The sequence below is a fragment of the Ornithorhynchus anatinus genome, chromosome 20 (genome assembly GCF_004115215.2).
Source record: "Ornithorhynchus anatinus isolate Pmale09 chromosome 20, mOrnAna1.pri.v4, whole genome shotgun sequence".
NCBI classification, from domain to species: Eukaryota; Metazoa; Chordata; class Mammalia; order Monotremata; family Ornithorhynchidae; genus Ornithorhynchus; species Ornithorhynchus anatinus.
This window is the reverse complement of record NC_041747.1, coordinates 27648764-27664741: the sequence shown is the minus strand read 5'-3', so window position 1 is coordinate 27664741 and position 15978 is coordinate 27648764. Positions and strand designations below refer to the sequence as shown.

Sequence of the window (15978 nt, the reverse complement as noted above, 5' to 3'; positions counted from 1 at the left end):
AAAAATGGGCTGCCGCTCTGGCCGGTTCTGAGCGTGAGAGCCAGAATGCCAAGCGATGGTTCCTCCGACGGCTAGGTGCTGACCGCCGAGAACCGACAGAGAAAACGAGAGAGACATACGCACAGTTACTTCACGATGGACTTCATTTTTCATTTTAGAACGGCGCCCGCGGAGGAAGAGGAAATCGCTAATGCGCGACGGGGTTGTTTTCCTTGGTAACTTTGCATCACCGTAAACGTCCCTTCGTGCGGCGTTTCGGCAGTCTCTCCACTCACTACATCCGTCAATCATTCAATCGATGGTATTTATTGAGCGCTCACTATGTGCAGAGCACTGTACTAAGCGCTTGGGAGAGTACAGTAGAGTTAGCCGTCACGTTCTCTGCTGATAACGAGTTTACGGTCTAGAAGGGGAGAGAGGCATTGTAATAAATACGTAATCTCCAATATATCGAGGGGATTTCCTCCGCCTAAGTACACACAGAGAGCTCACAGTCTACGGGAGAGACGGCCTTTACAGAACCCAGGTGTTTTGGTAGGGCACTCTCCTAACCATTTGGCTCCACAGCCTTCAACTCGTTTTAACCTGTTGTCTTTACCCCCGACTGTGAAACTCGGTTCAAGTCACTTAACCTCTCTGGGCCTCAGTTTCTCCATCTGAGAAATGGACTGAAATAATTCCCGTCTCTCTGGAGTTATGACTTAAGGGGCGTGGAAAAGGAAAAACACTGCAGTCCGAGGCAAATGAATCAGCTGTGGGAGATGTCTGAGGGACGGTTCCCGGAATGTTGTTTTTTCATCTCTGTCCCACTTGGGGCTCACAATCTAAGAGGGAGGGAGAGCAAGTATTTATTCCCGTTTTACAGGTGAAGAGACTGAGGTCCGAGGCCACAGAGCACACCAGAGGTAGATCCGGGATAGATGTTCCACTAGACCACACTGACTCGGGGCTCCCGGTGTGTATCCGGAGGGAACGGGCCGACTTAGCCCAGTGGTGTGTGACGGAGCGTACCTAGAATAAGAAAGTAGAAAGAGCACTGTCTTTCAGCTGCTGCTTAGCACAGTGCTCGGCACAAAATCCACGATCGATGCTGCTGGAGAGAACCCTGCGCGTGAGGGCTGAGGCCGACGCGAGAAGCAGCGAGGCTTAGCGGAAAGAGGCCGGGCTTGGGAGTCGGAGGTCGTGGGTTCGAATCCCGGCTCTGCCACTTGTCGGCTGTGTGACTTTGGGCGGGTCCCTTAACTTCTTTGGCCCTCGGTTGCCCCATCTGTAAAATGGGGATTAAAACTGTAAGTCCCGTGTGGGACAACCTGATTACCCTGTATCTAGCCCTTCCTCAGACCAGTGCTTGGCAGATAGCAAGCGTCTAACAAATGCTATTATTATTAACTTCTCTGTGCCTCAGTTACCTCCTCTGTAAAATGGGGATTAGGACTGTGTGTGAGGCCGGGGTGGGACAACCCGACTACCTCGCATCTCCTCCAGCGCTTAGAACAGTGACCCTGGAGCCCCGGGGGAGAGAACTGCAGCCCCCACCCCAGCTGAAGCGCTCAGTACGGTGCTCTTGCACGCCGTAAGCGCTCAATAAATACGACTGAATGGAGGACCGCCCCGCAGCCGACCCCTCTCCTAGGAAGAGGGAAGCCCAGCCTCCTGTCCGCCCTCCTGCCGTCGTCCACCCGCGTAGTGCGAGACCCAGCCGCGCTCACCGAGCAGGAGCCACCTGCCAGGCCCCAGGAGGAGGGGGCAAGGAGGAGAAGGAGGGGAGGGGGGGAGGAAGGGGGGGCCGCAAGGAGAAGGAGGGGGGCAAGAAGGGGGACGGGACGAGGAGGGAGGGGGCAAGGGAGAGGAGAGAGAAAGAGGGGGGCAAGAAGGAGGGGGAAGGGGGGACAAGGAGAAGGAGGGGAGAAAGACGGGGTCGAGGAGGGGGAGGAGGAAGGGGGAAGGGAAAGGAGGGAGAAAGGGGGGGGCCGAGGAGGAGGGAGAGGAGGGGAGAAAGAAGGGAGCAAGGAGGAGGGGGAGAAGGAAAGATAACAGAGGGGGACAAGGAAGAGGAGGGGAGGAGGAGGAGAGAAAGAAGGGGCAAGGAGGGGGAGGGTGGAAGGGGACGAGGAAAAGGAGGAGGGAAGGACAAGGAGGAGGAGAGGAGAAAGAGGGGGCAAGGGGGGGACGAGGAGGAGAAGGGGAGAAAGGGGGCAAGGAGGGGGGAGAAAGAGGGGGCAAGAAGGAGGGGAGAAAGAGGGAGCACGGAGAAGGAGGAGGGAGGGGAAAGGGGGGGAGGAGGAGGAGGGAGGGGAGAGGGGGCGGGGCGGGGCGGGGCGGTGGGTCCGGGGGCCCGGGAGCCCGGCCCGGGGGCCCAGACGGGCAGGGACACGGGCCCGGGCGGCCGGGCGGACAGCGGGGCCCGGAGGCGCGGACCCACCGTTCCGCAGAGGATGGGGCGGCCCCCGGCCTGAGCCATCCCGGACCTGGACCCCGGAGCCCGCGGCGGAGCCGGGACGGTGAGAGGGCCCCACCCCGGGGGGCGGGGGGCGGGGGGCGGGCCAGGGGCCTCGGCTGCCCTGGGACCCTCCACGACCCCACCGGGACCCCCTGCAGGACCCCCGTCTAGGCCTCCCTCCAGGACCTCCCCACGACCCCCCCGAGATCCCTCCAGGATCCCTTCCGGGCCCCCCGCCAGGACCTCCCTACATCCCTCCGGGATCCCCTCCAAGATCCTGTCCAGGACCTGCCCAGGATCCCCTCCCTGGGTCCTCTCCCAGGATCTCCCCAGGATCCCCCAAGATCCCTCCAGGATCCCCTCTAGGACCCCCTGTAGGACCCCCTCCGGGACCTCCCCGGGATCTTCCCGGGGCCTCCCCCCAACCCCCCCCCCCCCCCCGAGCTCCCCAGGGCCCCCCTCCAGGTCCCCCTCTAGGATCCCCTCCAGGACCTCCCCAGGACCCTCCCCCCCCCGGACCCTCCCCCCAGGATCTCCCCGGGGCCCCCGCCGGGACCCCTGCAGAATCCCCCGGGGCAGAAGGGGCTGCAGCCGGCCCGAGGGGGCTCCCGGGGTCCAGCCTCGGGGGACAGAACTCCCGGACGGAACTTCTTGGGGCCGGGGTCTGCCCCGGGACCTTCGAGCCCAAGATAGGACGAAATCCCTGGCACCCAGCGCCCGGGAAAGCGGACCCCCTCCCCAAAGGCGGCTCCAGAGGGGGATTGATCCTCCACCCCACTCCCTGGTTCAGAGGGATGGAGAGGGCTAGGGTAGACCCAAGGGGGGAATAATTAAGTCTTTAAGCCATTACCGTGTGCCAGGCACTGCTCTAAGCGCCGGGGTGGGTACCCGCGAAGATAGACGTTAATACTAACGATAGTATCTCTTAAGGGCTTACTATGTGCCGAGCGCTGTTCTAAGCACCGGGGTGGATACGGAGTGATCGGGTTGTCCCGGGCGGGGCTCACGGTCTCAATCCCCATTTTACAGTCGAGGTCACCGAGGCACAGGGAAGTTAAGCGGCTTTGCCCAAGGTCACACGGCAGACCGGTGGCGGAGTCGGGATTTGAACCCGTGTCTCTCTATCTGTCCCCGTCCCTCATGGGACTGACATTTATTTCCGTCAATGTCTGTCTCCCCCTCTAGTCTGTAGCCTTTTTGCGGGCAGGAAACGTGTCTACCAGCTCTGTGGCCTTGTCCTCTCCTAAGCGCTCAGGCCAGGGCTCTGCACCCGGTAAGAACAATAATAATGAGGGTATTCGTTAATTGGTGCTACGTGCCAGGCACTGTTCTAAGCGCTGGGGTGGAATCGGGGTCATCGGGGTGTCCCTCGTGGGGCTCGCTTGTCTCGATCCCCGTTTTCCAGGTGAGGTCACTGAGGCACGGGGAAATTAGGTGACTCGCCTGAAGTCCCACCCAGTGGATACCACTGATGGAAGGAGCCGGTTTGGAAATGTTGACGGGGCTTGGTGGAGAACCTCCAGATAAAAAACCTCGTTGCTTTTATTTGGGGTTGGGCCACACCCTCGAGATAGGAGGAATCGCCCCCCGGGGATTAAAAAATAAACCAAATCCCTGCTTGAAAAGGAGCCGCACCTGAAACACCCCGTGGATCGGAGCTAGAGAAATCAGAGGCCGTTGAGGAGCCCGACCGATCTTCCATCTGACCTGCCTTTTAAGTAAGAGGGCGTGGGAAAAAATTTCATTTTTTTTTTTTTTTTTAGAGGATGCCCGCTTTTTCCGGCACGAATACGGACGGGGATCCCTAATTATTCACTCTGAGCCTATTTTTCAGCACAGGGCATGCATGCGATAAGAGGATATGAGAGTATTTGTGACATTTTTGCTTGGAGAGTTGATAGAATTACTGTGAAAACACTTACATAAGTCTGGACTGTAGCGCCTGCTTCTATCTGGTAAAGCGCTCTAGAGACCGGCTTTTTTTTTGGTGAGAAAACGGGTATAATTATTTAACATCACTCACCCCGTCCTCACCCCACCGCTTATTTGAAGGGTGTGAAAGACAAGACAGTTCTTAAAAGCCTGCAGAGGTCATATCTCACCTATCTCACTTCCGAGACACCGAGTGTTTCTTTCCAGATAGATTTTGTATCCTTGATGCAGACGTTTGTGTCCAAATGCCCAGGAGCACGTATCTGCCCCAGTATTTGCTAAGTTTCAGTTTTTCTAGCACATGTCATTTGGTAGCTTTCCAAAGAACAGGCGGTATTCTTGCAAAAGTCACACTGACAAGTAAGAATTTTTTTGTGGTGCTCGTTAAGGGCTTACTTTGTGCCAGGCAATGTATTGAGCACTGGGGTGGATAAGATAATCGGATTGGACACCGTTCCTGTCCCACAGAGGATTTACAGTCTTAATCCCCACTTTACAGATGAGGTAACTGAGGCCCAGAGAAATGAAGTGGCTTGGCCCAAGTCGCACAGCAGACGGATGGGGTGTCGGGGATTAGAACCCGGATCCTTCTGCCTCCCAGGCCCCGTGATGAATTGCTTCCTCCAGATATTCTCAAAGTGCTGGAGTGCTTTCCTTCACCTCAGTTTGTAACAGGTCTTAGACGTCCCTGCCCAAGGTCTGGTAGAGACTACAGATGACTATTGTGGGCGGATTGGAATAAATAATAATAATGATGGTGTTTGTTAGGCACTTACTATGTGCCAAGCCCTGTTCTAAGCGCTGGAGTAGATACAAGGGAATCAGGTTGTCCCATGTGGGGCTCACAGTCTTAATCCTCATTTTACAGATGAGGGAACTGAGGCCCGGAGAAGTGAAGTGACTTGCTCTAAATCACACAGCTGACAAGTGACAGAGCTGGAAATTAGAACCCACAACCTCTGACTCCCCAGCCCGGGCTCTTTCCACTGAGCCACGATTTCCCCGTCATGGACTCGTTCTAATTCTCAAACTATTACATGATTAGTTCCAGGACTTTAGGACAAGGAGGGAAGCCCTGTCTGCATAGTAATCTCAGTGCTTTTGTTCCATTTCTGGTATTTACTTTAGGTATTAGCGTGTTTTTTACCCCTTCATTCAGCCTGGCCCTAACTAGTCTCCGTGGAAAAAAACGAAACTGCATTTGCCCTTCCCGACTGGAGCTGAGTCTCGGGTGGGTCGGATTTTATGCCGTCTCTACCGCTACTTATTTTTCATAGTAATTCACAACAATTTTATACTGTTTCCACCCCCAACCTATGTTTAGTAGTAATTCACACCACACTGCAAAGCGGACAACAGAAAATCTGGGTCCTAAATAGCAGTCTTTCACTTCCATATTTGCTTTCTAGTGGAGGGTGACTGATGTCCTTACCCTTCAGGGTTAATTCCTTCTCCCCGACCCCTGAGGCTGTGAAATACATCTCAGCTGCTACAGCTAGAGGCTTGAAAAAGTTCTCTGCGGTGATTTCACCTGGAAGAGGCTGCCCAACTCACAGAGACCAGTTACTCCTTCCATTCTCCAACTATTTTTATTGCCACCGTCCTATCTGATAACCCGTAAAAGGCTCTGACGTTAAAGGATGGGAAAGGGGCAGCGCAGATTTGGGGTGGGGAGATGAATGCTTAACCCCTATTAGAGTTGGAACTGGGCATTTACGAAAGGCCGGTGGTTTCTGAATTACCAAAACTCGCAAGACGATTTGCTCCGCTTAATTTTCTCCATTCCTCTGGGCGGTAGGACAAGATACTTAGTGGAGAAACACTCAGAAATAGAGCATCAGGCTACTACTTCTGGCAAAGACACTAGGAGATAAAACCACGATGGAGTTCTCTTTCCAAAAACATGCCTCGGTGACTTTACCAGTTCCCGGTCTGAGGAGCTGCCATTTCTCTGAGAAAGTGGGCTTTCCATCTCCAGCTCGAGAACATGATTTGTTATTAGAAGGGAGGAAAGAATGTGGAACCATCCTGTTCTTTCTCGGCAGTTTCAGGATTCTGCTTACGCGTGTGCTTGTTACATTAAATCCTGTTCTGTTTCGTGTTAGAATAAGCTTATGTGAGTACATGCCTACCTGGATTACTTCAGGGTTTATAAAAACTGAAACAATAGTCATCTGTGTCCCGATTACTCGTCCATCACCCTGTGAGGCTTAGAAATGCTTCGCTGAACAATCGATAGCCACCCTGATGTGGGAGTTTTGCCAGCCGCTGTTACAACCTGCTCACCCTTCTCCCTAAAAACCAAAAAAAGGTATGCCGGGGGGCACGACGACAAAATATTGTTGTGAAGAGCCCGCTTTGGAAACCTTACAGTTTCACAGGATTAATTCGATAGTTTTGTATTATCCCAAGCATTTAGTACAGTGCTCAATAGTACTAAGTGCTATTACTTGCTAAGTACTAAGTGTTACAAGTACTCAATAGTAAGCGCTCAAAGAATACCCCTGATGGATTGTTTTTTTTTTCCTTGCAACACATTTTCTGGGGGATATTGATGCTCAGCGGCTGGTCCGCAACCTTGAAGGCCTCCCTCTCCTGGAGGGATCAAACAGACAGGAGGGAAAACCGGGTCCTTGTGTGAGGGGTTGCTGAGAAAACATCTCCCTCCCATCCTGCCCGCTTCCTCCACTCTAGTGACCTAGGAAACTGAGAAGTTATGGAACAGCAATCTGAGCATCCTCGTGGAACCCCGGTTCTGGGAGTGGGCATTAGAACCCAGATCTTCCAACTCGGCCACTTGACTGCTGTGTGACCCTAGGCAAGTCACTTCGCTTCTCTGTGGCCTCAGGTTTCTCATCTGTAAAATGGAGAATAAATAGCTGTTCTCCCTCTGCCTTAGACGAGGAGCGCTTTGCAGGACAGGGACTGGGTCTGGCCCGATTACTATGCATCTACCCCTGTGTTTAGCACAGGGCTTGGCACACACTTAGCAATTAATAAGGAAGCTGTGTGGCCTGGTGGAAAGAGCACGGGCCTGGGAGTCAGAGCTCTCAGCTCTGCCACCTGTCTGCTGTGTGACTCGGAGAAAACCACTTAATGTCTCTGTGCCTTGGTGAGAACTCAATACCGGTTCTCACTCCTACTTAGACTGTGAGCCTCCTGTGGGATTTGATAAACTCCCCCTCTAGACCGTAAGCTTGTCGGGGGCAGGGAATACGTCTCTGTTATATAGTAGTCTCCCAAGCGCTTAGTACGGTGCTACGCACACGGTAAGCACACAATAAATATTGTAGATCGAATAACGAGCCCCATCTGTGGTGGAACAGGGGTGATGTCCGACCCGACTGTCTTCTTTTTACCTCAGCGCTCGGCATGGCGCTCGGAACGTAATAAGCGCCGAATAAATACTACCATTTTGAGTGTCAGACTGGGCTACCGGTCACATAACTGAGAAGCAGCGTGGCTCGGTGGAAAGAACCCGGGCAAGTCACTTCACTTCTCTGTGCCTCAGTTACCTCATCTGGAAAATGGGGATTAACTGGGAGCCTCACGTGGGGCAACCTGATTACCCTGTATCTCCCCCAGCACTTAGAACAGTGCTCTGCACATAGTAAGCGCTTAACAAACACCAACGTTATTATACCGTCTCTCAGGGCCATGCATCGAAGGGGAGACCATCATTCATTCATTCAATCGTATTTATTGAGCGCTTACTGCGTGCAGAGCATGTATCACCTTCTCCTCATCTAGATTTCGGGAAGGGAGGGCAATTCTTCGCGCTCTCTGCAGCCATGATGAGAAATCCTCGTGCTTCCCGCCCTCCTAACTCTGTCCCCCTCCGTCTCGACAGGCCAGGGCTCATCATGGCGGACGCGCCAGCCCCGCTCCTCCTCCTCCTCCTGTCCCTCTGTGCCGTGGCGGGGGGGACTCCCTACGGCGCCCACTGGAAGCCCACGTGGCCGGCATACCGCCTGCCCGTCGTCTTACCCCGGGCCACCCTCGACTTGGCCCAGCCAGACTTCGAGGCCGAAGCCAGGCTGGAGGTAGCGTCGCCCTGCGGGCCCCAGTGCCACAAACGCGCCCCGCCGCCCACCTACGAAGAGGCCAAGGGCTACCTGGCGTATGAGACGCTGTACGCCAACGGCAGCCGCACGGAGACCGAGGTGGGCATCTACGTGGTGAGCGGCGGAGAGGGCGGCGGAGGGGAGGCCCGGCCCCGGGCCAAGCGGCAGATCTACGGCTACGACAGCCGGTTCAGCATCTTCGGCAAGGACTTCCTGCTCAACTACCCCTTCTCCACGTCGGTCAAGCTGTCCACCGGCTGCACGGGCACCCTGGTGTCCGAGAAGCACGTGCTCACGGCGGCCCACTGCGTCCACGACGGGAAGAGCTACGTCAAGGGGGCCCGGAAGCTGAGGGTCGGCTTCCTGCGCGCCAAGCTGAAGGACGGCAGCCGGGGGGCCAACGTCTCGCTCTCGTCCGTCCCCGAGCGGGCCAAGTTCCAGTGGATCCGGGTGAAACGGACGCACGTCCCCAAGGGCTGGATCCAAGGCAACGCCAACGACATCGGGATGGATTACGACTACGCCCTGCTGGAGCTGAAGAAGCCCCACAAGAGGAAATTCATGAAGATCGGGGTGAGCCCCCCGGCCCGCCGGCTCCCGGGAGGCAGGATCCACTTCTCCGGCTACGACAACGACCGGCCGGGGAACCTGGTGTACCGCTTCTGCGACGTCCAGGACGAGACCTACGACCTGCTCTACCAGCGGTGCGACGCCCAGCCCGGGGCCAGCGGGTCGGGGGTGTACGTCCGGATGTGGAAGAGTCGGCAGCGGCAGTGGGAGCGTAAGATCATCGGGATCTTTTCGGGACACCAGTGGGTGGACGTGAGCGGGTCTCCGCAGGATTTCAACGTGGCCGTCCGCATCACCCCGCTCAAATACGCCCAGATCTGTTTTTGGATTAAAGGAAACTATCTGGATTGCAGGGAGGGGTGAACGCGGAGGGTTTCCCTCCGCCGCGCACCGTAGCAGCACTTAAGGGCCTTCACTTCAGATTCCAGGGGAAGCCCGACGTTAGTCGGGCGGTTGTGCGACTTTTCGCGGCGTGTGTTTGAACGCGTGTGTCTGAGCAGGTGGTGCTGTCTGGGTCTCTCCTGGAGGTGCCCCGGGATCTTGGAGGAGCAGGCTGACGGTAACCCGCTCCGCGGTTAGAGTCGCTCATCTCTCTAATAACTACTATGGACCTCCTATCCACGTGTGTGCGAGTGTGCACTGTGTGTGTTTGTGTGTGTGTGTGTGTGTGTGAGCGTGTGTGCCTGCGGGGGCGTTTTATAATCATTTTAATTTCTAAAGTTGCAAGATGGCCGCTTTCGTCATCTGGAAAAGGACCGTAGCGCATCATCTGAGCACCGGGATCGGAAGCCGAGGTGGACCGTCTGCCGCGCCGAATCCGGAAATCACATCTGGCAGACCTCGAGGGGAAGCTTTTCTTTCCGACGGCATCGATGATTCTGAGTTTCCATGTGGCCCGTGGGCCCTTCCAAGGCCCCGCTACCAAAGGGTTTGGACTCCACGGGCTCCAGGCTCTACTAATATGCTGGACTACGTTTAAAACTCCCTCCAGGCCTGGAGAGGTTAATTCTCAGCCTGTGACTGGTGCTTGATTTTTTTTTTTTTTCCCCCACCCTTGGTCGTCTTTTCCCACACGCTCTCTGCCTCCTCCAAGAGGATTCTAAGAGTCAGATGGGACAACAAGGGAGGAGAAACCTGAGTTCCGCCTTTATTTTTTTTTTTACAACTTAGCGGACACACAGCCGACCCCTCTCAGGGGCCATTAATACGATGACCCACGGTATCACTTTCTACGGAGAACAGAAACATTCTTTCTGGTCGCTTATGAAGCCACCCAGACTGGCCTTCATGGCATTTTTGAGGTGTCTTTCTGAGTGCCAAGAAAAAATGTTCTAAAACCGGGGGGCTGGAGGTGCAGGTCGGCCTCGTGTTTCTTTTTTTTTCCTCCTCTTAAATTTTGACTGATGTTTTTGGTTTACATCCAGTGGTTAAAAGTTTCTTCCCTCCACTATTCCCAACTCTCTCCGTGGCCCCTGCACTTCGTCCGTTTTCCTCTCACTAACTTCAGAAGTGATATAGCGACACTATTTTGGCCCCAGGCTTGCCTTTCTATCCCTAGAGGAATGGCAAGTCAAATCCGTTGTAAACAATATTTGGTCCGCCCGAATTTAGAATCTCTATGCCTGGAGACAAGTATCTGATTTTTCTTAGCTTTTCAAATGGTTTCTTTCCTCCAAGTCACTGCCCAGTGTTCTTGGAAAGTTCTCGGAAAAAAAAAAAATCACCGCCGGTGGTTTTTGCTGGCTTCGAATGACGCCAAGAAAGGCGAAGCCACACACGTGCATTTAATCCCAGTGAGGTAGGATAAGCCACACGTGAGTCTACCCGAAGAGTGAATGGGCCAGACACCGTTCCCAGCCTATAGAATTCCAGGTTTTTTCCCCGGCAGCAGTCAGAGCTCCGCTGGAATCCCCTTGCCACGCTGTCGAACACAGGTGTCTGTGTCGGAGCGGGAAAATCAAATGGTGGAGGGGTGTAGCCTACAGAATGCGGGAGAAGTTTCTGTCTCTTTTGTATCCGGGGCTGTGGGACTGGGGCTCGCTCATTCATTCATTCGATCGTATTTATTGAGCGCTTACTGTGTGCAGAGCGCATTGTTGATAACGGGTGCCTCCTTCAGCCCTGAAGCGTAGAGTCATGTCAGGTTGGAAGATTCTGAACATCAGGCGGACGGGCTGCTCATTGGAGTGGACGGGGCACACCGACGTAGTTGTGCTGCTGAACCAAAATGTACCAGCCGCTGCCTCACCTGGGCTGTAGGAAAAAAATAAAATGCTTCACTGAATCGGTTCCCATTTCTCGTCTTGCCCTACTGATTTTGGTTTCGGTTTTGTAACCGTTGGAAAAATAAACCTGATTGTGCCTGAAAATCGGAAGAGCCCTCTACTCTAGTTCTGAAAGTCTCCTCTGGCCTTGGCCAAGAGTGGCCCAAGGCCTGCTCCCAGCTGGCATGTTTTTAAATTTTTTAGAAAGTTAAATCAAGGGGAGGCATTCGAGGTGGGGGACGGCCACCGGGCGGATGAGAGCTTTTACAAACGCGAATCATCCCGGCGTGTCACGGGAGCGTGGTGACTTGTCTCATCCTTACCTGTCACCGGTTGGCAACACGGGCACTTCTTCTTGAATGTATCCCGGAGGGAAAAGAAAACGGTAGGCATCGAATGCAAGCAGACGATGGACGTTTCCTATACTTGCACCTTGGGTTGAACTGTCGACCGATTTTTATTGTTACTTGTTTGTGAGGACATTCAAATACAGCACCGTTGCATTAAGTCTCTCCGGCTTTTTCATTTCAACTCCAGCTTCCTTTTCTAATATCTTTTTTTCTCGAAACTGAACCCCGTTGAAGTCCTTGTGAGTTGAGCCACCAGACCGAGCTTTGCTCTAAGCACTCATAACCCGGATATGAGATCCTAGTTGATCTTCAGGGCAGGGCAAGGGGTTGGGAGAACGGGAAGACCCAGTCTCTTCTTTTCATGTTCAGGCTCATTTTCATTAACCGGTCGTGAGCAGTTTCGTGGTCTAGTGGAAAGAGCCTGGGCCTGGGAGTCAGAGGACCTGGTTTCTCATTCCAGCTCTGCCAATTGCTTGCTGTGTGACCTTGGACAAGTCACTTAACTTTTCGGTGCCTCAGTTCCCCTGTTCTCCCTCCTACTTAGACTGTGTCCAACCTAATGAAGTTGTACTTAGCCCACTGTGTTTGACATACAGTAACAGCTTAAAAAATACCATTAAAAAAAAAATTCTCCCTTGACCCGAGTCAAGGACCAGTGTGTTGTGGACAGGGCATGTGTCTGTTATGTTGATACATTGCCCTCTCCCAAGTGCTTAGTACAGTGCTCTGCACACAGCTCTCAATAAATACGATTGACTAATAAAATGAGGTTAAATTTCAAGAGTGTAAATGGCAATGAAATGTCACCTGATTAAAATCAGAAAGGAATGTGAAGCTTTTTATATACATATATGTTGGTCAGAGATGTCTGGAAAGATTTGGAGAAGTTTCCTGATTCCTGGCTGGCCCCTCGACGGACCGTCCCTGAGCCCATGAAATTTCCTTTCCGGGACAGTGGTGCAAAAAAGCAATAGGGAGGCTCAGCATCAATCAATAGTATTGATTTCTCCTAACTATAACATTTCATTCATTCAATCGTATTTATCGACTGTGTGCTGAGCACTGTACTAAGCATTTATTTCAACCTGAGCCTCCGCCTCTAAGCCTCATTGTAGATGGGAGTGGTGTCGACCAACTCTTGAATCGTACTCTCCCCAGCATTTAGTGCAAACGATAAGTGCTCAGTAGATATCATTGACTTAATGCCTACTGTGGGCAAAACACTGTTCTGAGGGCTTGAGTGTGCAAGAGATGTAGGCGACACCATCCCTGGCCACAAGGAGCTGTCACTCTTTGCGGGAAAAGTGCAGCGCACACCTTGAACTCTGAATGCACAATTTCCTAGCTGGCCTCCCGTCAGAGTGCAATACGGCCTGCCTGCCCAGGCCAAACCACTAGCCAGAGTATGCCGGCAGAGTCCCAGGCTGAACTCGGAGCGTGCCGGGAATTCCTTATCAACGTGGCCATTTAGTGTCCCTTTCCCCATCCGTCCTGGCACAACACCAGGAACCCGTGCCAGTGACTCGGTCCAGAGTAACCTCCTACCGCCCCCCCAACTTGCCAAGGTCGTGATGGACTGGTCCTTCCACCCTTTCCCCGGCTGCCTCCTCTAGACGGTAAACTCGTTATGGGCAGGGCACACGTTTGCTCTTTCTGTCGTACTTTCCCAAACACTCGGTACAGCCCTCTGCACACAGTAAGTGCTCAATAAATGCCATTGATCGATCGATTGAGACTTGCAAGGAATGGGAGCAAGCCGTGCCCGGTAGGAGGATTGTTTGGGGAGGTGGCTGCAGATGGCGTGGCAAAGGGGTGGGGTTCTCGAGGGAATCCAGAGGCCCCAGGCCGAGGCAAGGAGTTGTGACTGGGCCAGAGTGGGAGAGGGAAAGGGACTTGTTTATGTCCACCTGTCGATGAGGTTCAGAGTCCCCTTTTGTGGGAATCTCAGATTTATCTGCTGGGAATCCAGGGAGATGAATCATTCAATCAATATTCTTTGTTGAGTACCTATTGTGGGCAGAGCTCTAAGTGCTTGGCAGGGTGCAAAAATGTAGAAGAAATGATCTCCGCCCTCTAGGACTTTACAATCTATTGAGAGCAGAGCACTCTGCTAAGTGCTTGGGTGGCTACAATAAATGTAGAAGGCAGGATCCCTGTCCAAAAGGAGCTTATGATTTGTGGGCAGAGCACTGTACTAAACGCTTCAGGGAGTGGGGAATGAGTACGCTGGACTGGAAATCTGAAATTCCGTGTCCTGCTGCCGCCCTGGCCTTGTAGAGACATAATCTGTGAACCCACTCACTGTGAAGCCAAGGGCTAAACATTTAGTACAGTGCTTTGCACGCAGTAATCGATCGATTAATACCATTGATCGTGCCTCATTTTCACCTCTTCTGCAGTTGACTTCTTGCCCGAAACCCCCTCCCCCTGCTCAACCAGCAGATTATAGTTCTCCCCATCTTCAAAGACTTTCTGAAATCACATCTCCTTCCACAGGTCTCCCCTGATTCATCTCTTATTCATCTTTCTGTATCCTAACCCCCAACCCAGTGCCACTTTAGGATTTCAGTGTTATCTAAACACTTAGCTATTCGCCCTCCCCTTTCTCCACCATAGCACTGATGTCTAAATCTTTATACCTTGTTGCTCCTCCTGTCTAATTTATTTTGGTGTGGGAATTCCTGACTATATTGTAACATTGTAGGAGTCTTGAGGTCAGGGCTCTTGTCTACGACGACTCTCCCAAGTGCTTAGTTCAGTGCTTAGGGCTCAATGAATACGATCGGTGGATGGATTGATTGCCAATGTCCCAGCCTTCATTGATCAAACCAGGGCTGACCCCGGTGACCACTGCCCGTTTGTCTCCTTCAGGAAGCGAGTTCTTCGCCTGAAAGAGTGTGTTCCCGTTGATGTATTCTCCGGTTGGGAGGAGCAGAAGCATTTGCCCTTTTGTTACCCTTCACGGATACCAAAAGTTCAAGAGACACTTGGCGACGGGCATTTCTGGCGTGAGACGAGCGCATTGTTTGACGGATTTCTTTGGTGGTCCCCTTCAAGAGGTAAGCAAAGAAAAGGCCCACCTTCTCCAAATATTAGCTGAAGCTAAGCAACTGGGGGAACTTTAGATAAGGGAAGTCAAGTCTGACCGCTTGGAGAGAGGGTCGCCTCGTGGAAAGAGCATGGGAGTTAAAGGACCCAGGTTCTAATTCCCACTAGCCTTCTGTGTAATCCTTGGGCAAGTCAGTTAACCTCTGAGCCTCAGTTTCCACAAATGTAAAATCAGCATAGGATCGATTAGACTGTAAGCCCGTCAAACGGCAGGGACTGTCTCTATCTGTTGCCGACTTGTTCATCCCAAGCGCTTAGTACAGTGCTCTGCACATAGTAAGCGCTCAATAAATACTATTGAATGAATGAATACCTGCATCTCTGAACCTTTAAGTTTGTGAGTTCTGTTGGATAGAGACTGAATCTGATCTGGTTACCTTTTGCGGACCCCGACGTTCGCTATGCAAGGTAGCCTCTAACGATGGCGACGATAATGACGACATTATCAGGTGAGCCAGGAGTAGCTATTCACCTCTGCCACAGAGATGGAGGCAGGGAGAGTGGGGAATTCCAGGAAAACTAAGCTTTTACATTATGCCATCGCTCCATCCCAGTGCCGGGAGAGGATCTTTGCAAGAGCCCTTCAGGACCCAACTGGGAGACGGATCAGCTGAGTATAATCACCCTCTAGCATGCTGGAAATGCCAGCTTCCATGGAGTCAGTGGAATCTTTCACAAGCAAGAGGACTCCGTTGTGTCAGGCTACATATCACCCAGCCCAGAAGCTTAATTTGGATGGGCAAGCCTCAGAGACGCTGGGTTTGGAGAACTCGGGTGGCTCACCTGCACTGCCGTTTGGAGGCAGGGGGATAGACTAGATGACCTCTCAGCATTCCCTTCTGGCTCACATTTGGTTTGATTCCAGCACTCCATCATCTTATCCCAGCCTCTCCGGGGCAAATCCCATGCACCAGGCTTCCCTTAGCTGATAATTCCTCTCCCTTCTTGGCCTTTCCGTGTCCGGGCTCTGACCCTACTGGGCAAAATGGGAATGTTGGTGCGATCACAGCTGAGGGAGTAGAAGTGACCAAGTTGGGATGTGGGGAGGAAAAATGGAGGGAGGGAGGGGTTAGAGATCAAAATGGAAGAGGGAAAGATGAAAGAGGCTGAGAAAAGAACATTTTCTGGAAGAGCTAAATGTTTCAATGACTTGGGTGAGTCAAGTGAGTGCAAAAAGCAATGGGATCAAACTTAATGATCACAGTTTTAAAAAAAAAGTGATTCATGAGAACTGTACAAAATATTGATCT

At 52.9% G+C, this 15978-nt stretch overlaps 1 protein-coding gene across 2 annotated transcripts; it reads left to right on the top strand.

Annotated features, from left to right (window-relative positions):
- Nucleotides 1–2372: 2372 nt before the first annotated feature.
- PRSS23 (serine protease 23) lies at nt 2373–11779 on the top strand. 2 transcript variants are annotated; one of them, XM_029048352.2, is made up of 3 exons: nt 2373–2501; nt 4067–4158; nt 8223–11779. In XM_029048352.2, exon 3 carries the CDS (start codon nt 8236–8238, stop codon nt 9367–9369), a length of 1134 nt encoding a protein of 377 aa, XP_028904185.1. In that variant the 5' UTR covers nt 2373–2501; nt 4067–4158; nt 8223–8235; the 3' UTR covers nt 9370–11779. The 2 variants fall into 2 exon arrangements, with proteins under 2 accessions (XP_028904185.1, XP_028904184.1); XM_029048351.2 differs by lacking the exon at nt 4067–4158.
- Nucleotides 11780–15978: the final 4199 nt, after the last annotated feature.